General features: G+C 42.3%; 1 protein-coding gene across 1 annotated transcript; it reads left to right on the forward strand.

The window, feature by feature from the left end:
- Positions 1-5483: 5483 nt before the first annotated feature.
- Positions 5484-25324, forward strand: KLF5 (KLF transcription factor 5). Its single transcript, XM_055138617.1, has 4 exons — positions 5484-6156; positions 8744-9614; positions 10498-10557; positions 23526-25324. Exons 1-4 carry the CDS (start codon positions 5839-5841, stop codon positions 23702-23704), a joined length of 1428 nt encoding a protein of 475 aa, XP_054994592.1. The 5' UTR covers positions 5484-5838; the 3' UTR covers positions 23705-25324.
- The last annotated feature ends 469 nt before the right edge of the window (positions 25325-25793 follow it).

The following is a 25793-nucleotide window of genomic DNA, read 5'->3' on the forward strand; positions in this document are numbered from 1 at the left end:
GGCCAACCCGGGTTCAATTCCCAGCATCCCATATGGTCCCCTGAGCACCGCCAGGAGTGATTCCTGAGTGCAGAGCCAGAAGTAACTCCTGTGCATCGTTGGGTGTGACCCAAAAAGTCAAAAACAAACAAACAAATAAATAAATAAATAAATAAATCTCAATTTTTGAGGGGGCTGGGAGCGATAGTACAGGGGTAGGGCATTTGCCTTGCACTTGGCCGATGTGGGTTCGATTCCCAGCATCCCATATGGTCCCCCAAGCACTGCCAGGAGTATTTCTTGAGTGCAAAGCCTGGAGTAACGCCTGTGCATCACTGGGTGTCACCCAAAAAGCCAAAATAAATAATAAATAAATAAATAAAATCTCAACTTTTTAATTCACATGATCATGCTAAATAATTTTTATCCTAATTTTTATTTAGGCAGTGATTTACAATACTGTCAGTAACAGTTTCAGGCATGCCATGTTCCAACCTCATGTCAATACCAGTGTTAACATCCTTCTGCTATTGTCTCAGTGAATATTCCTCTTATTTTTTTTTTTTTTTCCGGCTAGCTGTGTCAGTATTCAGGGGCTACTCCTGTCTCTTTTCTCAGAGATCACTGCTGGCGCTACTCACGGGACCATGTATAGAACCAGAGTCAGTCATGTGTTTTCACTCCTCTTCTCACTTCAGCCCTACAAGGAACCCTTTAATAATATTATTTTTGGTGGTAGAATAAAAGCCACTGAACTGGTGTTTTAGCTAAATACCTTCCTATGACTAGACATGTTTCCTTTCAAGTATCTATCCTCTCTCTCTCTCTCTCTCTCTCTCTCTCTCTCTCTCTCTCTCTCTCTTCTCTCTCTGTCTCTCTCTGTCTCTGTCTCTGTTTCTCTCTCTCTGTCTCTCTCTCTCTCTCTCTTTCACTAACTCACTCATAATAGCATGTAACATAGAAGGAGGATTATTTATTTATTTTCTAAGATTCTTTACATCTTAGCCTCCTTCATGGCTATTGTGAAATTTGGCTTCCTCAAATGTTGTACAAGTTTACACAACAGTCGACATTCAGAGGTGAAGGCATGAAGCGCCGGCATTGGTCTTCATACTCTTTTGAAACATTTCATTTATCAACCAACCTCCACTGGGGAGTCCCCTAGTGATTTGTGCCCAATTCATCTGGGCGTCCACAGCACGGGCCCTCAGCCCAGTGCCATTAGTGCTTTTGTCATCACATGAACAGCAATTGGCTCAAACCACTGCTCATTGTGATGCGTTCCTTAATATTCTAAAAGATTGTTTGGTGTAACTGCCTCAGTTCAGGACTTTTCTCCTAACCTTTTCTATCATGTTTAGAGTCAGAGTTCAAATACTGTACAGTTTACGTCATATTATGCCTGGCCTATAGCTTGGTTCAGGGTACTTAGGTTGATGTCAATTTTGACTGTTTCTTAACGAAGTAGGTGGAAAAAAAAGCAAATCTCGTCCCGTCCTCAGAGGTAAGATACTACTTTTTGTTTGTGTGTATATTATTGGACTTTGACAAATTGATTAGATAACTTACAGTCTAGGTAGGAACAAACGCATATTGGGAGATTTATGAGCTACTTCAGGAAGAACATGTTGAAATTCCAAATTAAATCTAAAATTTATGTTCTTAAGAACTGGGGTGGGAGAGGGAAAAAAATGGATGATGAAGTTTTTGTCTTGAGATGTCATTTCAATTTATCACAAGAAAATCCTACATAATTGCCTGTTTTTTTTTTTACCCTCAAAAGAAATGAACGTCTCTTTTCTTACATCTCATTCAATTCAACGAATCTCAGTGAAAGCTACAGTTAGTTTATGATGTTCTTTTCTCAATGACTTTGTATTTAAAGCGTGGCAGAAAACTGTTATTAGAAATGTGGGGCATTGTAGAGAACAAAAACTGCCCATTGTCCTATATTTAAATTAAAACAGAAATTCTGACACTAGGTGAACCATGAGTGAAAAGTAAAAGTCCCTTCTCAGGAAATAATCTGACCGGGTGGACTCTCTCACACATGATTTTTACTCAGCTTCGTGCTTTTCCTGTGGTCTAATATCACTCTGTAATTTGATTCTGATTGGGCAGAAACGGAATATTCTTCCAATTGGAGGGAATAAAACATTGTTTCTAATAGTCTGGATCCCTTCCGTCCAAGCTCTCCTGGACGTTTCTGCCAAACAACTGAATGCAGAGATTTCTCGTGCGGTATCTTCCTGCAAACATTGCCCTAGTGATGGCTTCATATTTCTCTCATCTCATCACTCATGAGCTATTTATCCATTTTTTTTCCACTGCCTCCTTCCACCCCGCCTCCCCACGGTTGCATGCCTCTTCAGCCCCCACACATTCAGACGTATTTATTCCCGTAAAGATAGTGACACTTAGGGTTTATTCTAAGACTAAATCTGTGGTGCCCAGTGACTAAGGACTTAAGCATGCACGCGGCTGCTATGCTTACCCTCCTACTTCACTTGACTACCCAACTTTTTTTCCTCCTTTCCTTCTCCATTCTCTGTTTTGGCACAGTTCAGTTCACGCACCACCGCCAGGCCACTAATTGATTTTTGAAATCTGACATTTTTTTTTTTTTTTTGTTTTCTCCTATCTTCCCTAATGGTGCAGCACTACTAAGCAGGAAGGAATGCAAAGAACTAGAAAGTTCAAAGTAATTGAGGATCTGTCCATTCACCCTGGCTGGCATCAGGCCAGTGAAGAACCTGGAACATTTGAAAAATATTTATCAAGTTATTAACCCTTTTTTGCTAAGTGGATGAAGCAGGCTTGCAGGGGTGTCGTGTGTGCAAACAGCAAGGGCAAGCAAGCTCGGCTGAATATGTTCTTTATGTGTTCAGAACTGCATGGCAAATGTCTCAGAAAAGGATTACTTTCCAATTTCCGTACCATTGTGCAGTGCTAAACTAGTTATTTTCTGTGAGATTGCAGAGCTGGGCATTTCAGAGAAACTAGACTTAAAAGTGGTGTTCCTATTTCATGAATCCTTATGTCAGAAATGAAATTTAAATCATCACTACTGTAGGTGAGGGTGAAAAATAAAGATTGTATTCTTTTTTTTTTTTTTTTTTTAGTGCAGATGTGCTGCAAGCCCAACCATAGATAGATTCATCCCCATAGTTATTGAGGGGGAATGTGAAAAAAAAAAAAAGAAAACCAGTAAACAGGATTATCAAAATATTTCATTAAAAATGATCGGGTAGCTCGGGTTCTTTTGAAAATTAATAAAGTTTTTGTAAGTGAAAGCAGGTTAAGATGGTGTGAAATAGAAAACCATTTCTAGCAAATGAATTGGAATTTATTGTAGTGAAAATTTAGGTTGAAATAAGAAGCCACTGAATCTGGCTAAAAAGAAAAAAATGAAAGGTCTAGCTACGCTTAAAGCAAGTTAAAATATATTTGAGTGGCAGTAAGCCTAAATTAGATTTAAAATAAAAGTTAATACAAAGTTATGAATTATCTTTTATCTTACTTTGGTTATATTATCAGCCTTAACTAAAGACCTTTCAAACTTTTTCAAGTTAAATTAAATCCCACATATTTAATTATATTCTGCCCCATAAAACTACTCTTGGTTCCTGATTTATTTTAGTAAGCCAGGACGTCTTTAAAATAAATTTTTTTGTACTGTAATTAACAAAACATAAGGCATCTTTTTAAGGATGACTGGGATTACTGAGAAAAAATTTACAAAAATACTTATGAAATATTTTGACAACATGAAAGCTGTGATCAACCATTGTCTGAAAGTTATCACAGCTATAAAAAAAGAATCATGAATCAGGAAGAGGATAAAAAGGGAGAAAAACATCTATTTCAGAGCATAATTAGGCTAGTATAAACACCTTTCACTTTTATGTGAATATTAATCTTTAAAAATCTAAACTCTGAAAGGAGAGCTTTGTGTGTTATTGATAGGTCCACGCTTTGAGGGGAGCATTTTTCTAAAAACTCTTTAAAAAGCTGTTTCACTGTGAGTTGCTGAGTTTATACTGTGGCATATGCAAAATTGTCTAGTGGTTACAGTGTGCCATCAACATACATACATATGTAATAATATTCCAGGCATTTTTATTGCAGTTTGTTGTTCCGGCTTCTCAGTAAGGCAGATAAAATCATGTACAAGAACATTAAGGATTAAAGGAAGTGGTTTTTCCTTAGGTGATTGCTGGCAAAAATTCACCTTCCCATTAGAAGGTAGCAAATGGACGGGGCTGTATTTGACTATTACTTTCCACCAAATTAGGATTTCCAGAGTCCAGAGCTCCGGCGTGTCCCCAGTTTTGGGACTCTTTAGGTTGTCTCTTCGCAGGAAAAGGTGCCACGGTGTCAAGGGAAAAATGTTTAGCGTTTCTGTTTGCTAACTGTTGAACTCTCATTTTTTTTTTTTTTTGGACATCCAGTTCCATCCCTGAAAATAACCCAAAGCTGAAAGCTTTACTTAAAAACACTTGATCGTGCTTAAAATTAGATGCCTTGCTTTGGCTGAAACGAACACTTTGCAGATCAAAAAGAAAAAGAAAATAACACACACACACAAAAAAAAAAGAAAGAAAGAAAAAAACAAGCCCTCAAAACTCATTTGGCCCCTCCTCGCCCCCGCCCCCTTCCCGCCCCCCACCATTCACTGATACGAGGTAGAAATATGTGTGGAAACAACTTCTAATCGCCGAAATGCGGTGCGTGTTGGGTGGGAGGGTGGGGTGGGGTGAGGGGGGTTGGACCACAAGTTTTTCTGCCCGGACTTAAAAACCAAATAACCAAATTGAACCAAACCACTCAGGGCTGTCCGAAATTTGCTGTGCTCCACGGCTAGCTCCGCTGCTAAAGATACACAAGAGACAGGAGCTGTTTTTAAATTTGTTGATCACACCGCCCCTAGCCTTCCGCTCAGAGAAAAGTACATTTGGTGTATTTAAAAATACACACTCCTTAAACAGGTCCTGCAAGACCTGAGCGCCCCCACCGAGCTGCCGACTGGATTTCAGCTGGGGAGTTTCAGGTCCCTTGCACAACACCTAAGACATGCAAAAACTCTTTTTTTTTTTCCCCTTTTCCCTCTCTCTCTCTCTCTCTCGCTCTCTCTCTCTCTCTAATCCTGGCAGAGAAGATCTCCCTCCACGTCTCCACCCCAATTCCCTCTCTTCCTTCCACCCTCTCCTCGTCCCTCCGCCCCCCGGCTCCGCCAGCCCAATCTGTCAAGAGAACTTGTGTACAAACTGCGCGGCCGCCCTGCGCGCGAAGCTCGTGGCCTGGCGAAGGGGTGCGGTCGGCCCGGGGGAGGCGGGGCCCCTCGGCGGGCTTTCTCCCCGCTCATAGGCCAGCCGTTCGGGCCGGCCCGGCCGCGGGGCCTCGCCATTGGCCGTCTCGCCGTCAGTCTGGCGGGCGGGCCCCGCCCGCCGGGAGCTGGGTCAAATAGAGGCGGGCGTCAAGTGTCAGTAGTCGCGGGGCAGGTACGCGCGCTCGCACTTCGCTCGCGGAGACCGAAGGCGGCGGGAGCGGGCTCCGAGGAGGGGGGAAAAGAGAAAAAAAAAAAAGAGAGAGAGAGAGCTCGCCGGGGCGGGGCGGGAGAAAGTGGCCGCCCGGAGGACGTTGGCGTTTACGCGTGGCGGAGCGGAAGAGTTTTTCCTCTTCGTCCGCGCCTTCGGAAGCCGCGCCCGCGGCTCGCAGGGGGGTCCGCGCCCGGAGCTCCTGCCCGCCCCCGTGCCGCGCTCGCCGCCCGCGCGTGGGCCAAGTGTGGGGCCGCGCGTGCGACCCGCGCCCGAGACCAGCCCGCCGCCCGCGCCCGCGCCCCTCCCACCCGGAGTGCCCATGGCGACGCGGGTGCTGACCATGAGCGCCCGCCTGGGCCCCGTGCCGCAGCTGCCGGCCGCGCAGGACGAGCCCGTGTTCGCGCAGCTCAAGCCCGTGCTGGGCGCCGCGACGCCGGCCCGCGACGCGGCGCTCTTCGCCGGCGACGAGCTCAAGCACCCGCCGCCGCCGCCGCCGCAGCAGCAGCCGGGGCACCACCACCACCACCACCAGCACCACCACCCGCCGCCCGCCGCGCCGCCTGCCGCGCCGCAGCCCGCGCCGCCGCCGCCGCCGCCCGCCGCGGGCCCCCGGCTGCCCGCCGAGGAGCTGGTCCAGGTAGGCAGAGCCGCCGCCGCCCTCCTCCTCCTCCTCCTCCTGCTGCTCCGCTCCTGCTCCTGCTCCTGCTGCCGCTGGGGCTCGGGCGTGTCCCCGCCGCTGCGACGCGCGGGCGACAGGGGCCGCTCCAGGCTCGGGCCGCTGCGACGGGGCGTCCCGGGAGCCGGCGCGGGTCCCTTTCCCCGGGGTTCGAGGGGGCGCGATCCCAGGTGCGCCGCGCCCCGGGCGCGGTCTGTCCCGGGAAGGTTCTGGAGCGGCGGGTGTGTGTGTGTGTGTGTGCGCGGGGGGAGCTAGGAGGTGGTCCGCGCGCACCTTGGCGTGGGGTGTGCCTGACCCTGAGGGCGGGGGGGGCACGAGACCTCCCTCCTCCAGCCCGGCTGCACCGGAGTCCCGCTTTCCCCGCTCTCCCTCCTGCCCCAACCTGCAGCCGTGGCCTTGGAGGTCCCGCCGGACCCCCCCTCCCCACCCCGAACCCCCCATCCCTGCTCCGCAGCCGAGTTCGGCGCGGGCTCGGGGCGCCGCAGCGAGGGTCCCGCACCCGCCCCGGGGTGCTAGTTTCATGCTCCAGGACAGAGACCCGCTTGTGATGCGAGAAACTATAGCAGAGACTCGCCAGGGTGGGCACTTATTTTTTTTTCTTAGAAGAAGAAAATTATTGATTATTATTATTTTTGAAAAAGGGGGCCTGAAAAAATGGGGGGGGGGGAAGGACTTGGGGTGTTGTTTTTCTTGGTGCGCGCGTCCGTTTCCTCCCCGCACGGAGAGAGCTGGCAGTTGGCTTTACACTTGCCCGGCAGCCGAATTAGTGCAACCGCCTGTTTCTTTCGCCCACGCAGGGAATCTTATAGCCTCAGAAACACACACACACACACACACACACACACACACACACACACACACACACACATGCACAACAACCTAAAAAAAAAAAAACTTCCCGGGACTTTTTAGCCTGTCCCAAGGAAGAGACAGAGAGAAGAAAAAAAAAATTGGAAACATACCCACATGCAAACAGCTGGAAGAGCTAAAATCAGAAACCACTAACCACCGCGGCAGCGGGAGTGCACGAAAGGGTTTAAGTTCGGTTTATTTCGAGACTTTGAAGACGCTTTTTCACGGGCCGTGTGTGGTGTTGCTGGGTCTTTCTCTGCTCGTCTGCGGCCGGCGGGGGTGCTGCGGGGGGTGCGGGGGCGGGAGCGGGCTGGGGAGTGGGGGGGGGGGCTGGATGGGGGTGGGTTGTCCTGCGCGTGTCGCCGTGCTGTGAAAGGACAGGGGCAGGTATCGGATCCGTGACTCACATGGCCAGAGCTTTAATTTTTATTTTTAAATCGTGCCTGTCCGGGAAATCCCGTGGGCATCTAACATCTGATGATCCCAGGTCCCCACATGAACCGCTTTTGGGATTCAGTGGCGAATGGGACTGTATTTATTTTGCTCTCCCCCCCCCGCCCCCCCCCCCCCCCCGTCCCCACCTCCCGCCCGGCTTGACTCCCTCCACCTCCCCTCTCGGAAGAGCCCTTAAGTTGTTTTATTTTTCTTTCTTTGGAAATTTCCCTTCGCGGTGTTAAAAAGAAAAAAAAAACTGCTTATGTTAATAAAAAAAAGATTGAAGCGGGATAACTGGCTGGAGTGTGTCTAAGCCCTGTCCCCCCACCCCCACCCCCCATTTCAATCATTTGAAAACGGGGTTGGTTGTTTCAGAGGATGAGAGATGACTGAGCTTTTTACAGGGTCAGGGGGAATGTAGCATTGGCTCACCGAGGACAACATGATAAATGTTTTGTTGATGACTGTGTTAGTGATACACTGCCTCTCCCACCCACGGCCCCTTAACACCACTCTACCAAGGGAGTGATTTTCCCCTAGGTAATTAAAGATCTGTCTTAGATAGGGATATGAATAGGAACGTTTCATTATCATATTAACCAATTACGGAATCTGCTGATTAAAATCAACATTTAGAGCAAATGTTGAATGTGGAGTTTTGTTCTCTCGGTGAGTACTGTGTTTTGTTCAGAGCATATTTAAGTTTCCATTGAACAGTAAACAAGAAAAGGCCCTCAAATAGCCTCAGTATGCTTTCTATTAGGTATTTAGACCAAACCTCTATAGACAGAAAATAATTTTGTGGTATTGCTTTTAAGGTTTGTCTCCCCCCTTTTTTCATATAGCATATTTTATTTATGACATGAACGAGAATCAAGATAGCTTGGGCTGTCTTATAATACTCTAAACTACAAATGTAATTGTTATGGGACAGGAACTTTCAGTTTTTAAGTGATAATAAATAATATGCTTAGTTACTGCATGAAGAAGATATATGTTGCCGATTTGCCTCTATTTTCTTGGCTAGCCTCTCCAACTTAGGGGGTGGTGCCTGTGGCATATAACCATATACATATTATAAGGTTTTCATACATTTGTAAGGTTTTCATAAACCAAGTGTTACGCCATAGAGAAACCTGAATAAATAAGCCACACTCAAGGGTTTGCCTGAGTCTTGTTGGGGATTTTTAGTTAGCCCTTGGCTTGTCCTTTCTAAAACAAAGTAAGTGAATTATGCATGTTTGTGTCTCTTCTTTTTTAGACAAGATGTGAAATGGAGAAATACCTGACACCTCAGCTTCCTCCAGTTTCTATAATTCCAGAGCACAAAAAGTATAGGCGTGACAGTGCCTCCGTGGTAGACCAGTTCTTCACTGACAGTGAAGGGCTGCCGTACAGTATCAACATGAACGTCTTCCTCCCCGACATCACTCACCTGAGAACTGGCCTCTACAAAGCCCAGAGACCGTGCGTGACACACATCAAGACAGAGCCTGTTACCATTTTCAGCCACCAGAGTGAGACGACCGCCCCTCCTCCGGCCCCGACTCAGGCCCTCCCTGAGTTCACCAGTATCTTCAGCTCGCACCAGACCGCAGCTCCCGAGGTGAACAACATTTTCATCAAACAAGAACTTCCTACGCCCGATCTTCATCTCTCTGTCCCTCCCCAGCAGGGCCACCTGTACCAGCTACTGAACACCCCGGATCTCGACATGCCCGGTTCCACCAACCAAGCTGTAATGGACACTCTTAACGTATCTATGTCAGCCACCATGGCAGGCCTTAACACACACACCTCTGCTGTACCGCAGACTGCAATGAAACAGTTCCAGGGCTTGCCCCCTTGCACATACACAATGCCAAGTCAGTTTCTTCCCCAGCAGGCCACTTACTTTCCCCCCTCACCACCCAGCTCAGAGCCTGGAAGTCCAGATAGACAAGCAGAGATGCTCCAGAATTTAACCCCACCTCCCTCCTATGCTGCTACAATCGCTTCTAAACTGGCAATTCATAATCCAAATTTGCCTGCCACCCTGCCAGTCAGTTCACAAAACATCCAGCCTGTCAGATACAATAGAAGGAGTAACCCCGATCTGGAGAAACGACGCATCCACTACTGTGATTATCCTGGTGAGTGATCCGAGCATGATGAAATTTTAGAGTGTTTGGGGTAGGATGCCTTCAAACCTCAGGGTTTAAAATTTTATATAAAAGTATTAATTTCTGGCAATCAAGTTTTTTTTTTTTTTTAAGGGGGCCAGAGTGATAGTACAGCCCAGAAGGCATTTCCCTTGCTCATGACTGACTTGTCCCCTGAGCCCTGAACACAGAGCCAGGAGTAAGCCCTGCGCACTGCAGGGTGTGACCCAAACTACTGCCCCTGTTTAAATTTCTAGTTATGTCAGAATTATTTTAACAGTGATCAAAATTGGATAAAGATTAAATACGGGGAAAAGAAGTTGGCCTTATTGTGAAGTGGGGATGAGTGGGCTGCTATTTTGATGGTAGATAACATTGTGGCTCAAATTGTTGATTGGTAGTACATCAAGTTACCCACATACACTAGCTTATGATTAATACTATGTAGTCTATTGACTCTGGTACATGTTATGATATACTAAATGAAATGCAAATGTAGGCGTATAGAAAGTTGGTTTTTTTAGATAATGGTTTTACATTGTCAGCTTTTGAGCTTGTTTTTTTTTAATTACTAAAGTGTATATTACTAGTACAAAGTACCCACTGGAATATCAGCACATTTTTTTTAACATTTATAGGTTGGCTTGATTATTTGAATTCTTTTCTACCAAAGTGTATTACAAAGTAAATCACATTATGTCTCTAATAAGGTAATAAGAGAGCTCTGTAAAACTTTTAAAACTGAAGCTTCAGATATCTAGTATGAGAGATTTCTTCTTTAAAGCCAGATTTTAAACACTGAATCATCAAATGTAAAGATTTCAAAAGGACCTCCAAAATGACAAGCTGTTCTTCCTCTCTTCTTTTATTTTAGGCTGCACAAAAGTTTATACAAAGTCTTCTCATTTAAAAGCTCACCTGAGGACTCATACTGGTATGTAATTTTCTTGTTAATTCTGTGAGTTGTGTAAATCGTGTAAGTGGTATTCATCTTTTTAAAAGCCAACACGTATTTGATCTCTTCTTTATTCTGTCAACTTTTATTTTTTTTAATGGCCTACCTTTTCAGCACTGGCTTGGCTCAAAATTCAATCCAGTGAATAAATTTTGTGCCAGAAAGCTGGTGTTCTTCACCAAGGCCTAGGCTTTACCGTATCACCTCACAGAGACTTACTTAAGACAAAGAATGATGTTTACTAATGGAATTAAAAAATAAATAAATTTGGGCTATACCTGGAGGTGATCAGGGACTCGGTGTTTCTGTGATTGAACCTAGGCCTCCTTCATGCAACTCAGGAACTCGGCCCTTTGAGCCCTCAACCCTCTGACCCTGCCTGTATTTAAACATTTTGATATTCCTGTTGTAAAAGGGGAGGAAAAGTGGATGACATTTTCTCCCTCAAGAAGAAATCTGTTGGCTTTTGTAGAGCTGTATTAAATACTAAAAACTTCCACTTAGCATGAGAAGTGTGATTGTATAATACACAGTATTTTTAGTTTCACCTTTACCTCCACATTACTGTGTTTAGTGCAAACACAGAAATTGCAAAGTATAAAAAGCAAAGGCAGATTTATGGTTTAAAAGTTAACTCTACGGCTGACCCGGGTTCCATCCGGGCACCCCACTTCAATCCCCCAAGCCTGTCTGTCAGTGGTGATGACTGAGTGCAGAGCCTGAGCACTAAGGCCTGAGCACTACTGGGTGCAGCCTACCCAAAAAATTAGTCTGAGGGGACCAGGAAGATTGGGACCAGAAAGATGATACTAAGGTCTTCAGCGTACTTGCAGGTGCTTCGGGTTCAGACCCAGGGCCAATGACTCCCTGAGCACCACACTGGGAATAGCCCTGAACACAGCATGCAGGGTGTGGTCAAAAAGACCCTACAAACTTCAACATCCTCCCTGGGCCCAGATTCAATGGGTGACTTGATTCTAGTTGTTGGATCTTTATTTAAAAAAAGTGCAAAAGGCTGGAGGGAATGGTGCAGGGGCTGGTTGACATGCTTTCCTTGCATGCAGCCAGCCTTACATTAATCCCCGGCACTGCTGGGAAAGGTACCTGAGCACAGAGGCAGGAGTAAGCCCTGCGCATTGCCCGTGTGACCCAAATCCCTCTCTCCCCGAAAAAGGTGCTCCTAAATTTTACCCGTTTTTAATATTCATTAGATCTCTATAAGCACACTTTAAGAGTCTTTTTGAAAAACTGCAACAGAATCCATTTTAGGACCAAACGAATATGGCTAGCTTTAAAGTTCTCCCAATACTCCAAATGTTTTCAAATGTTAAAATAGTTGCTCTTTGTGATTTTTCCTTAGCAGCCCTGAAAGAACTTACATAGAGCAATTGTTATTTTGCCCTACATAAATGAAGCTTTACCTAAAGTTCAAGGAATAAGTTTGCTAATAAGAGCAATAACCTAGCAAAATGTTTTATTCCATCATTGCTATGGAAACCAAACTATTCAACGGATCTTTGAATGGGTTGTTGGATTAGGGTAAGGACTTGAATCTCCCCAGGCTAGATGTTACTATGGAAATAGAGTCTTGATAAGTGAAGTAGTTATCTCTAATTGCTGCATTAAAAAGTAAAAGCCTTTGAACAAAGGTCAATGCTGAACTAGAACACTGAGAGGAATATGATTGCAGACATTTTGTATGCATGGGTAGAAGCATTGCTTGGTATATCCTAGTACTGAGCACAACTTATTAAATCTAAGTCATCGTGCCGTGCCTGACTACAGTGTGGTAGATTTCAGGGCTTTTTTTAGAAATTAATTTTAAACAAAAGATGTGTTTATCAATGACTTTGAGATTTACATCACGTTTTTGGATTCAGAAGAATTACATGCAAGGAAGGGTTCAGCATATATAGGGCTATGTTGGGAACTTTTAAAAATAGGATAAAAGCAATCTGAATTTTTCAAGATAAAATAGCAAGGCCAAGTAAACACTCTATATAGAAGCACTGAATTTAAGATACCCCTTTACAGAACTTTATGTCAAGGATACATTGAAAATTGTTTGGTTTTTTATCTGCATTGATTGAAGGGAAGTGTAAATAACTTAGGCAATTTTGAATGATCGTTTTTTTTTTCTCTGAAAGTCCTTGAGACCGGGAGATAGGACAGAGAAGCACGTTTCTTTCATGAGGCTAAAGTCTCCTAATAAAAGGGGAGTGCAGCTGTATATGGAGATGTAATCACCTGGTTATTGCAGGAATTGTAGGCACAGCATATCTAAATGGCCTTGCAACCTTGTCAGGGTTTAGTGCTCTGAATGCCTATACCTGGGATTCTGGAACTTGACCTGCTGGCAAAGAAATTTAATAGTGGGTTGTCTTAACAATGCTTGTACTAGTAAAAACAAACTAAAAAGAGGACCTCAGCCTAATTTGCGTCCTATGCATCAACTTTTTTTTTTTACCTGATCATAAACGTGTGGCCTTCGGATGTTTAATGAGTGAGAGACCATATAATCCAGTTTAATAAAGTTTGTTTGATAGTCTTTCAAATGCCTGGGGGTGGGGGGACGATGAGGGATTGTAGCAGACTTGTTCATCTGGCTAAACCCGTTCTTGGGTAATCATAGAACATTGAGGTTGTTTTCTCCTCATTTCTGGTTTCTAGACAATGCCTTTAAAAATTACCTGCGCTCTCATTGCATCCTCCTCACTCTGTTTTTAACTGGATGTGTCTGGAGCCAGAGGGAGCCTCTTTTTTTCCCCCCCTTTTGAGGCCCAGGCGTTTCTCAAATAACATCTTCCATTTAATAGCTTTAGTTTGTGTCTTCACTCTTCCTCCGGGGCAGTTTATTAAGGGGCTCTAAAAAGCAGTTCATGAAAATGTTGAGCTTGTAGTTCATATGTATACTGTCACTGTCATCCGTTGCTCATCGATTTGCTGGAGTAGGCACCAGTAATGTCTCCATTGTGAGACTTGTTACTGTTTTTGGCATATTGAATACGCCACGGGGAGCTTACCAGGCTCTGCCGTGTGGGCGAGATACTCTAGGTAGCTTGCCGGGCTCTTTGAGAGGGGCAGATGAATTGAACCCGGGTCGGCTGCATGCAAGGCAAACACCCCACCCACTGTGCTATATATATATATATTTTTTTTTTTAAAAAAACCATTTTTTTAAAGATTATTTTTTGCAGACAGAATGTGAAATACACTAGCATTTCTAGGATATAATTGCAATTGCTTTAAAATGTCAGCTTACCTTATGTTTTAAAAATGATTCAAGTAATTAAAACAATCTACATCTGAGTTCTTTCTAATTGTTTATTCTGGGCTTGTAGATTATAAACTCTTGGCTTGCAAATTGAACCCCAGAAAATAGTCTTTCCAAAACAAAACTTTTTTTAAAAAAAATGGGATGAAAGAATAGATGTCTATTTCTTGAATGAGAAGTTTTTCTAAGTTTGTACACTGTGATTTTGTTATTTTGGAAAGCATACACAAGATTGTCTTTATGTGGCTGAGCAGAATATTTGAGACTTTGCGTTCTCTTCCAGGATTTAGGAGATAGACTCAAAGTTGTCTTTACTTACACACGACAACATACACAGAGGCTTTTTGAGGCAACCCCTTATGGGTGTGTGGGTGTTTGTATGTGTTGCTTGTAATGTGTGTGTATACTTGTCATGCCTCTGGTTAGATATAATTATGGTGGCTTCTAAGTAAGTGTCAAAAAGTAGTATACTTTCAAAGAAAAAATAATTGTACTTTTTTAAGCATTTAAGAATAAGCATAATGCTGAAACTCCATGGTCTGTGTACAAGAACTATTCCCATTTCCATCTTAAAGGCACTCCTAAGCCTCTTTAAAAGAAGATTCATCTGGGTGGGGGAAAAGATAGCTCAAAGCACTAGTGCCACCCCAGGTTGTGCCCCCCCAACAAAACAGAAAGAAAGAGAAAAGATAAAACATCTACTATTCTGCTCTTAGAAAACATGACTAGGAAATTGAGTCATGAATCAAATAGAATAATCTACCACCGGCAGCAATATAATTCATGCTCAGACTCCTCACTATCTTTAATTTTGTGATGAAGATTTAAGATTTAAAAACACTTCTAAGTATAGGCTTGGCTAAAAAACAAAAAAGAAAACACAAAGCAAAGCACAAAGACCGTACAGACTAAGCAAAGGAAAAAGTTGCAATAAGTTGTTTCTATCGTTTTTCTTTCATTTTGGAGGGGCATTGTGGACCACTCCTAGTAGTGGTTAGAACTACTCCGTGCTCTGTGCTTGGAAGTTGCTCTCTATGCCCAAGGGACCATGAGATGCCAAGGCTTGACCTGAAATCACCATGCGAGGCCAGCACCTTAACTCCTGTACTATCTCTCTAGCCGCAAAACTTTTCCATTTTTGTTTGTTTGGGGGACGCACCCCGTGGTGTTCAGGAACTGTATGTACCTCTCTCTGTTTAGGTGTCACTCCTGGCAAGGCTTAGCTAAAACAGCGTGTTAAGGGACATTAAATCCAGGCCTCCTGCTTGTAAGGCTTGTGCTCGGCCTATTGAGTTATCTCTCCGGTTCCACAGAAATCTTTATCACTGATGCCATTTTCATGGCGTGTCAGTGAGTGCCATAAGCTGAGTTAGTGTTTGACATATAGAGTGTCAAAGTTGCTTTGAAAATTGTTTGCGCTTGAGTAAAAAGCACGTCCCAAGGGGAAAAAAATTCCAAGGAAGAGAATAATGAACTAAATACAGATGTTTGAAATTTTAGTGACTTTCACTCATGTGGCCGTGCACGTAACTCTAGAGAACATGCTACTGCAGTCGGAAACTAGGGTATGGTAACACTTTTAGGCCATTCATCATTTGAGGCTATCTCCAGTAGGGCCGCCAGTTAGTAGTTGGACCAGCACACACACACGGCGCGCAAATCACATCAGGTCGCTCCTGTGTCGTACATGGTCTATTAAGTTGCCTGCAGATACACTCCATGATTCCTGGGTGCCTTGCCACCAGTAGGCGAGAGAGGGACAATTGGAAACTTCCCCACCGAAGGCCATGGAAATGTACAGATAGCAAGGAGTCCACCTTGGTGTGCTGTCTTGAGCACACCATTTCACACTGAGACTCAGTTTAAGAATGAATGCCATCCTAAATACTATTTTGAGTTTTGAGTTTCAGTTTGGGTATGAAAAAGCCCTCAAGGGGTGGGCGGGAGAGGTAGTGGGGAGGGCCCTTACTTTGCCTGCGCTGACCTGGGTTCTCTCTCAGGCGCCATATACAGTCTCCTGATCAGTCAGGAGTAAGCCCTGAGCGCTGCTGGGTGTGGCCCCAACATAAAAAAACAATCCTTGGAAAACACTGTACCTGCTGGATTTTTGCTGCAGCCCCTATATTGTAATATTTTTATGAAAGAATTTCTCGGCGCATGGTTCCCTAAGCACTGCTCAGAGCATTCCTCGAGCACAGAGGCAGGAGTCACCTAAATGTTGGGTGTGGCCCACACCAAGTCCTCCAAATAAAATGAACTCCTCGGTAAAGAGAGTTTCATTCCAGGTATTCCGCACTAAAAGAAGAAGCATTTCCTGATACAAAAATCTTTCTTTTTTTTTTTTCTTTGTAGATTTGGTAAAGGAGTAAAGGCTTTTACAAATAGGAAAGATCTCACTTTTGGAGAATTCTTTCTTTAATAGTATTTCCTTTAGATATTTTTATGAGCTTTTATGGAGATCATACATCTTGGACCTAGAGATCAATATTGGTTAAATTAGCAACGTGTGTTTTAGTAGAGGCAAAAAAGCTTTTCAGAATGGAAAAGCATTAAAAAAAAATCTTTGTTTGAAAATGATGGAGGAGAGGAACAGACTTAGCCGGTATGATAGATGTCACTGATAGATGATAGGTAGTCGGTTGTATTCTACCTTCCGTTTTCATTAGTTTTATTTTTTGGATTGTCAAGCTTAAGCTTGTGTATAAAAAGTAGTAACTTGGTGGAAATACTTTTTCGTTCAGACCCCTGAGAAGGTTTTGGGTTTTTTTCTTTTTTTTTTTTTGTTGTTTTTTTGCTTTTTGGGTCACACCTGGCGATTCACAGGGGTTACTCCTGGCTCATGCACTCAGGAATCACTCCTGGTGGTGCTCAGGGGACCATATGGGAAGCTGGGGATCGAACCCAGGTTGACTGTGTGCAAGGCAAACAGCTTATCCGCTGTGCTATCACTCCAGCCCCTGAGAATGTATTTTTAAGCATAAAAGAAGTAAACTTTTCTAGTTGTTTGGGCTGGTTCTCGGAAGACCATGTGGTGCCAGTGGACTGACCCCAGGTCTCCAGCTTTCAAAGCATGTGCTGTAGCCTCGATTATCTCCCCTGCCCGGAAACATGTCGTGGTGGTGTTGGTGGGGTGTGTGTGTGTGTCTGTGTGTGTCTGTGTGTGCGCTGAGGATTAAACTTGGTTCTTTACATGTTCATATGTCCAACGCAAGTAAGCACTCCGAGACTGACCACATCCCAGCTTCCCAGAAGCAGTACTGCTTTTGGGCTTTTGGGGCCATAGCCTGTCGCTGCTTAGGGCTTACTCCCAGCTCTGTTCAGGGGAACATACGTGGTGCTTGGGATCAAACCCGCCAGAAACAATTTTTAATGCCCTAGTTAGGAAGATGAAATGTTTCTAGGACGTATTCTTTCATTTGAAAAACATTTATATAGGAAATCGATTCGACATTATTTGAGATGATAAAGTCCATTGAAGGTTAAGGATAATTTAATTTAGTAGGCGTTTTTAGCTGATCAGTGCAGATTCCAAAGACCTATCTTTTGTGTTCTCCATTAGTGGGAGAAGATGGTCCGTGTGTTGGTTTAAATAGAATTGTTGTCTTGTAGAAGTTGAGAGTGGAGTATAATGAAGGTAAAAGGAATATGCACAGTGTAATATATATTTTTAAAAGATAATGTTGTTACCAGAATTTTTATTTTGGTAGATATTTTCAGTCCTATAGAATATACTGGCTGTTTACTTGATGACCTACATCTTTTCTACTAAAAGATTAGGAACAAAGTACTGTCCTACTTTAGTGGAAGCATCCCTGACCTGTCAGCCTGCGTTTAAGAGTCCAGGATCCTGGGCAACTCTAAGGAGGAGTTACTGTTTTAAAAGTGTAGCAAGTGTAGCAAGAGCTAACTTGCAGTAGAAAAACAGCAAGGTGGGAGAATAAACTGGTGAGTGCTTCAATGACACAAACCATTAAAAGTGAGGAAGAATCTCCTGGTGCCAGTCCACCTGCTGGCAGCCTGAGAGGTAGTGAGAAGGACTGAGCACCCAGGCTGTGCATATGAGAGGCCCAGTTTGATCTCCATTTCACACGGTCCCTGAGCCACCCCCAGAGTGTCCCCCCGAGTACCCACTAGATACTGCCCTCACCTCACCAAATATTGGCCTTTCTTTTAATTCACTCTTGTAATGATAGCAGTATTTTTTTTTCTTTCGCTTTTTTTTTTTTATTCATTTATTTAGTTATTCCTTTTATTTATTTTGACCTTTTGGGTCACAACCTGTGATGCTCAAGGGTTGCTCCTGGCTCTGTACTCAGGAATTACTCCTGGTGGTGCTCAGGGAACCATACGGGACGTCAGGGATCGAACCCAGGTCGGCAGCATGCAAAGCAAACGCGTATCCACTGTACTATTACCCTGGTTGCGATAGTTTTCTTCTTAACTGTCTTTTTGTTTAGTTTGAGGGCAGCACTGGGCAGCTTCTGCAACTCTGTGGTGCTGGAGCTTCAAACCTTGACCTGCCAACATGCAAACCATGCACTTCGTCCTTTTGAGCTGTCTCTGTAGCCCTCCGTTGTACCTTAGGGTAGTAGCAGCTTTAGGAGCCTCGAGGTTAATTCTGCTGTTACACAGATGACCAGCAAGTCGCTTCTAAGTAGGTTAGACACAGCAGAGCCCTCTGGCCTGAGTGGTCCATTGCTTCTATGACCAGCACTTTGTAGTTCTCCAGGACTTTGTAGTTTTCGTCAAGTCTATTCAGTTCCGTAGAACAACTGAAGAAAAGCAAAAGTAACCAAGGTGGCCACACTTGGGCCAGCTGTGAGTCTTCCAAAGACTCACCAAGACTGTGAGAGTACAAGCTTGCCAGGTAGAACTGTTTGAAGTCCTCATATAGATATGTGCAAGTGTAAACCAGTGGCTCAAAAGGAATTTCAGTGATGGAGATGCAGAGAAGTGATACAGGAATGATTGTTCTTTTGCAATGTTCCAAGATTCTGGAATGGTTAAGGCAAATCAGATTTTAAAGAAGAAAAGATAGCTGGTTCACCAGAAGAAAGAAGGGAAGACTATCAGCAGAAAAAAAAGAATTTCTTAGTTATTTTAATCAGGTTGGCAGTGATGTTACAGTAAATGTTGCATTTTGCCAATACTGATTTTTGGAAATAAAATTTAGAAATAGAAACTTTGTATTCTAAAATAGGTTATGTACTATATTAATACAAAGATTTTTTTAACTGAAAAATGGACTTAGATTTAAAATATGAATTAATGAGCTTTTTTTTTCTAAATTTTTATGAAATCAGTTTCCCTGGAAATTATTTTTTCCCTTTTATCTTTTTTAATAGGTCTCTAAATATGGGGAAGTAATCAAGCTGGATAGAAATATTCCTGAAATATAATCATGTTGAGCTTCAAAGATTCTTAAATTCTAAAAATTAAGATTAAGTACATTTTGAAATATTTCCACTTTTTATCAGTTTGCATTGTTTTGATTCTTAGAATAGGCAATAAATTTTAAGTTCTTTGACATCAGAGAATAAATCTTACTGTTTTGCAGATCACTTAGAATTGGCTATAGTGTTTATTAAATATTGGCTTTAATTTTGATTCTTTTAGCTTTTATCAGATGTAATTGTATTACCTTTCAGCTAGTAGAAAGGAAACTTCTAAATAAGTTGGGTTCCCCCCCTCCCTTGGGCCACACCCTGCAGTCTTCCCCTCACTCCCAAAGATTTGGGGAAGCATCTGTTACGTGGGACCAAACTTAAGACCTTCCACACGCAACTCATGTACTTTAGCCTTTGGGGCCTTCTTTCTCATACACATTATGAAGTGACATAAAACAACTATTCTAAGAAATATTTTGTCTATATTTTTCCTTGGTTAGAAAAATCTGTATTAGAATGTTGTAGGGAAAGACCTTGGTATGAGTCTATTGAATGTGTTCAGCAGAGCAGAAAAACTTCCCTTTGTGTTGTAATGAGCTTCCAAAGTAATTTTTTATCTGTTCATTACAGAAAAAAGTTTTAAAATATTTTTTTCGTTAGTTCATTGTTTGAGTTGTATTTAAGAAATTCTTTACAGTTCTTTTCTACTAATCTACTAAAATTTGTTTCACCTGGGATAAAGAAATTGTATCTTCAGGTGCTAGCTGGGGCTTATTTGCCGGCACCAAACAGTTTCAGGACCTTACAGGGTCCTAAATGCGAATCTTCACAGGGGGCTGGTTTAGCAAGCGTGTGCCCTCTGCCCCAGACAGTCTGGGGTGTAAGGAGTCCAGTAGAGTTATTTCTGAACTGACTTTCACAGTGGCCTTATGTTTGGAAAAAGTGTGTGTGTGTGTGTGTGTGTGTGTGTGTGTGTGTGTGTGTGTGTGTGTGTGTGTGTGTGTGTGTGTGTGTAATCATTCCCTGTAGTGCTAATGGAAGACTTAAGTAGGACATTGATGAAAAGTGGCAAGCTGAGATTCTTAATATGGAGTTCATTTTTTTGCTTTGAACTCTGCCTGCATTATACTGTGAGGATGAGCTGAAAGAGTAATTCCTGACTTGGAGTAGGGGCTCCATAGATGTGGAGGCCTTATCTCTTCTTTGATAATATGTTAGTTATAACATAGATTGATCGATTTTAGTGCAGATAGATTAGTTAACTTTTTTTAAGTAAGGTTGGGGATTATTAGGAAACATTGCTTTTCATTTTAAAGTAGGGTAAGAAAATGCTTTTTTTTAAGATAAAGTTGCAGCTTGTTTCTCATGCTGTACAAAACTTGTCCTTTTTTTCTTTTTTTTGCCTTTGGAAATTTTTGTGTTAACAGCATGAGAACTTAAGAATACGGTTGATGTTGAAAGAGCTTAACTAAATATTTTAAATTGGTGGCATTGGAAAGAGATTCTGTAAAAATCCAATTAAACTTTTGAAAGCCCTATCCTGTTGAAATAACTTAAAGGAAGTCAGTTTGGTTTCCCAGAAGTACTGTGCATAGTGTTTCTGGCTGAGGAAGAAAGGCCCAAATCTGCTGTTTGGACTGAAGTCGGGTACCAGCTTCCTCTATGATGTTTTACTTGAGCAGTGTTGATACTTGAACAAATCCCATAGAAACTTCCCCAGGTGGGGGAATAGCTGTCCTTGCTTTTATAGTAAAGCCGGGGTCTCATAACTAACTGTCCCAGACACTGGTGGTATTCTTGGCTGAGTAATCTATAGATGTGCATAAATTGAGAGCAAAACCCCAAATGCTTGAGAAATTTTAATGGCTACCGTTTTTCAACCTATCAGTAAAGTAAACTTTAAAAAACATTGGTACAGTTTATTGCTTCATAGCCAATAAAAATAGTGGACAAAAAGAGTCTAGTGTCCCTTGTTTCTTAAATAAACTCTGAAAATTTAGTTCTCTTGCTATGTAGTTACTTAATTCAAAAGACTAGAATGATTTCTTTTAAAATTGGAGCACTTTAGGAATTTTTTTCCTCACCTCAGACATCAGAAATAACTTTCCCTTCCCATTAAATGACAGTAAAGCATTTAACTGGCATGTTTTTGTGATTTATTTTTCATGAGGAATAAAAACAAACATTGGTACAAAATTTTTGTATAATTTACATTTCTGTGTGATAGTTACACTTACTACTAACCTTATAACATTCCTGTGTATTAAAAATACATGTGAAAAGGTTTGATTGTATACGCTTAATAGGTTCTTGGAATGTATTAAGAGAATGGAAATAAACACTGGGGATCAGATGGAGACAATAGTGCAGTGGCTAGGACACTCACCTTGCCTGTGGCTGGTCTACGTTCAGTTCCCGAGCATCCCATGTGATCCCCCAACTCCCATCCCAGGAGTGGTCCCTATGTGCAGAGCCAGAGTGAGCTCCGAGCATAGCCGGGCATGGCCCCAAGTTCCCATGTGTGCTCCCCTCCCCAAATACTTCAAAAATTGAAGAATTGGGGCTGGAGCAATAGCACACAGCAGGTAGGGCCTTTGCCTTGCATGCGGCCGACCCAGATTCCATTCCCAGCATCCCATATGGTCCCCTGAGCACCGGCCAGGAGTAATTCCTGAGTGCAGAGCCAGGAGTAACCCCTGTGCATCACCAGGTGTAACCCAAAAAGCAAAAAAAAAAAATAAAAAGAAAATTGGAGAATTGATGTGTGTTTTTCAAATGGAACTGGGGAGCCTCAAAGAGACTTAAAAGAAGATAAGTGTGTCTTGGTTCAGAGCCAGAGGAGGTCAGGAAAGTGGCTGAGGGATTCAGAGTATATACCACGGACATGGAAAGACAAATCTCCTGAGAAAGAGTGGGTATAGATTTCAAAGGCAAAACTGGCTCTTTGTGATTATGGGATTTTGTTTAAGGGTCAGAGCAGTTATCAAGACAGCAAAAATACATTAACCACAAGTTGTAGAAATCTCAGTTGATGTGGACAATGTCTTTTAAAATTTGTACTCAGTTGAGTAATCTTACAACTTCCTGAATGTGATACTGTTAAATCAGGCAGAAAGGCTGTTGAATTTCATCATGGTACTAAGTAACCAGTGTTCAAAGCAGCTCTGAGGAACTTCCCTTTCACAAGAAAACACTCTTTTTTAAAAGATATTCATAAAAAGCTGAGAGTAAGCCATTAGTACTTTAATATACAGATTTATTTCACACTCTAATAAACCAGTATATTCATCAAAATAAAACAAAGCATAAAATCGAAATTACAGTTAATGCGCAGTGAGAGGTTCTTAGATTTCAGGATTTAAGGGGTGGAGGATATGTGATCTCAATCAAATAAGATTTTAAAGCTGACAGTGAAGATCGCATTATAAGTACTCTGTACAAATAGCACACTGTAGACCCTATGAAGACTAGTGGCAGTGAGGGATGCAGTGGCTGAGCATGTCACCCCGTTCAGCGGTGCACAAGCAGAAAACGGAACAAGAAAAAAGAGTTGATACATACTGGGGTTGTTTGTTAGTAAGTGAAGAGGGCTGTGAAACTGGGTGACTTGAGTGAAAACTTAAGTATCAAATGCAGGACCAGTGAATGTAGCTCAACAACAAGATAGAACATGGGTTCAGTTCTCAGTACTGCAAAAAAGGAAAACCCAAAAAAATGCACCAGACTTTACCATCTTATTAAAAAAAAAAAATTCTTTGAAGTCATTCTTGCTTTGGTTTCCTTTAGCCTGCAGTATGAGAAAATCTGAGTGCTGGTGTAAATTCAATCATGATAGTCCCTTTTGGGCAGGCCTAAACCTGGTGTGTGTGCTCGAGTTTTTGCAGCCAATGACTTTCTTAAACTCACTGATTATGGAGCAACTCCAGAATTTTTTCCTCCTTTGGTTATCTCAGGTATTTTTCTGTACTAATCTAATCTAATTCAGGGTTGTTGGTCTCCTCTCTTACATTCTCAGAGGAGTCGTGATAGAGTTACCAGGCCCATTGGCTCAGTCTGTGTATCTCCGTGTCCAAGAGTAGTACAGAGGAATCGTACTTTGTTCTTGGCCGTTCAGTACTGTTTAAGAAAACGGTTCCCTTGACTCGGGTTCATTAGAAATCGATCACGGTGTTCGTGGGTTTTGCTTTCTGGGGACCATAGTGTTTTTCGGAATGGGCCTTCTCAGGCTTGTCCTTGCGATGCCCCCCTAGCAAGCAGCCCAGCTCACGGCTCTCTTCCTTCTGCAGGTGAGAAGCCGTACAAGTGCACCTGGGAAGGCTGCGACTGGAGGTTCGCACGCTCCGACGAGCTGACCCGTCACTACCGGAAGCACACGGGGGCCAAGCCCTTCCAGTGCGGGGTGTGCAACCGCAGCTTCTCCCGCTCGGACCACCTGGCCCTGCACATGAAGAGGCATCAGAACTGAGCCACTGGGGGCCCCCGCTGTGCCTGTGCCCGTCCCACTGCAGATCACTTGGCAACGTTTTAAACCACAAACTTAACTCTCTCTATATATACACCTATATATATATATATATATATATAAAAGAAAAAAATAAAAAAAACTGGAAATGTATATTTTGTATATTTGAGAAAACAGGGAATACAATGTATTAATACCAAAGTGTTTGGTCCTTTTACAAATCTGGAATGCTTGCTGTAATGTACATGGCTTTACTCAAGCAGATCTCATCTCACGACAGGCAGTGACATCTCAACGGGGTGGGGGTGGGGGTTTTGCAGTGTTTTTTACCTAAGCACCATCATTTAATGTGACAGTGTTTAGTAAATAAATCAGTTGGCAGGCACAGGAAGAAGACTGGATTGCATGTCAAGATTTTACTTGACATCGAGTAATTTTATTTTACTTTTTCCAATATTAGATAATTCCTTAGAGGTGAGGTACGCGGCGTACCTGGCAATTCACAAATAGCCATTGAACAAATGTGTTTTGTTTTTTTTTTTAAATATGAGTTGCCTATATTTGCTATTCAAAATTTTGTAAATATGCAAATCAGCTTTATAGGTTTATTACAAGTTTTCTAGGATTCTTTTGGGGGAAAATCAATAATTCTTTTGTTGAAAATAACCATGACTACATCTACAAATAGAATTTGTGGTAAGATACCTCTTCAAACGTTACCAAATTCATTTCTTTAGGGGGTCAGATAATCGTTCAGATGAATTTAAATGCAGATTTTGTGCACTGATTAAATGGGATTGTTTATTTTAAATATGAAAGAATTTTATATGAATTGTGAACTCAAGAACATAAAGATAGTTACAATAGAAAAAAAGTCAAACCTCTTGCTATAAGCTAAATACAGTATCATTTTTGAAAAGATTTCAATGGTTTTCACTTGGCAACAAATGAATTTATGATACAGTTTTCATATAGCGATGTTTGCTTGTGCAGTACTGTTGGTTAGATGCCAATTAATGTGGATTTTGCATGTAATACACAACGAGACACAGTAATTTTACCTAAATTACAGTGCAGTTTAGTTAATCTATTGTTATACTGACTCAGTGTCTGCCTTTAATTATGTGACATGTTGAAAACTTAAGCGAGTGCTACATATATGCAATATAAAATAGTAATGTGATGCTGATGCTGTTAACCAAAGGGCAGAAAACATAAGCAAAATGCCAAAAGGGGTCTTAATTGAAATGAAAATTTAATTTTGTTTTTAAAATATTGTTTATCTATTTATTTTGTGGTAATATAGTAAGTTTTTTTAGAAAATTTTCATAACTTGATAAATTATAGTTTTGTTTGTTAGAAAAGTTGCTCTTAATGTGTAAATAGATGACAAATGATGTAAATATTTTGTAAGGCTTCAAAATGTTTATACGTGAAAACATACATAAAACGCATAAATCGGTTTGCTGTTTTGCTTCTTTTTCCCTCTTATTTTTGTATTGTGGTCATTTCCTATGCAAATAATGGAGCAAACAGCTGTATAGTTGTAGAATTTTTTGAGAGAATGAGATGTTTATATATTAACGACAATTTTTTTTGGAAAATAAAAAGTGCCTAAAAGACTCCATGTTGTACCTTCCTTTATTAAACCATAATAGCAAAATTGAATATCTCCCAGATGAAAATCAAGCCCAGAGCTTAACAAGTGGAGAAGTGCTTTACTGCTGACTGCTGAGCTACTTCCTGGCCCCTAGAAAATGATCTTTAAAAATTACAATGATGAGAGGCAGGAGCAATAGTATAGTGGGTAGGGTGTTTGGCTTGCACATGGAGGACCTGGGTTTAATCCCCGGCATCCCATATGGTCCCCTGAGCATTGCCAGAGGTCATTCCTGACCACAGAGCCAGGAGTAACCTCTGAGCAATGCTGGGGCATGACTGAAAAAAAATGGTGAGGACTTGTCAGCAGAAAGAGTGAGGTTGTATGATCCATTCAAAGTATGAAATACCCATACTGAACAAATGAAAAAAAGAAATATGACAGGTAGCACAAGCTGAGGTTGCATCACAATGTGGCCAAGGAAGAGAGCAA

Source organism: Sorex araneus, chromosome 1, assembly GCF_027595985.1.
Source record: "Sorex araneus isolate mSorAra2 chromosome 1, mSorAra2.pri, whole genome shotgun sequence".
Classification (NCBI taxonomy): Eukaryota; Metazoa; Chordata; class Mammalia; order Eulipotyphla; family Soricidae; genus Sorex; species Sorex araneus.

Coding starts and splice junctions, on each gene's coding strand:
- KLF5 (XM_055138617.1), top strand. CDS start 5,839: ATGGCGACGCGGGTGCTGACCATGAGCGCCCGCCTGGGCCCCGTGCCG. Junction 6,157..8,743: donor CCGCCGAGGAGCTGGTCCAG/GTAGGCAGAGCC, acceptor CTTCTTTTTTAG/ACAAGATGTGAAATGGAGAA. Junction 10,558..23,525: donor TCACCTGAGGACTCATACTG/GTATGTAATTTT, acceptor TTCCTTCTGCAG/GTGAGAAGCCGTACAAGTGC.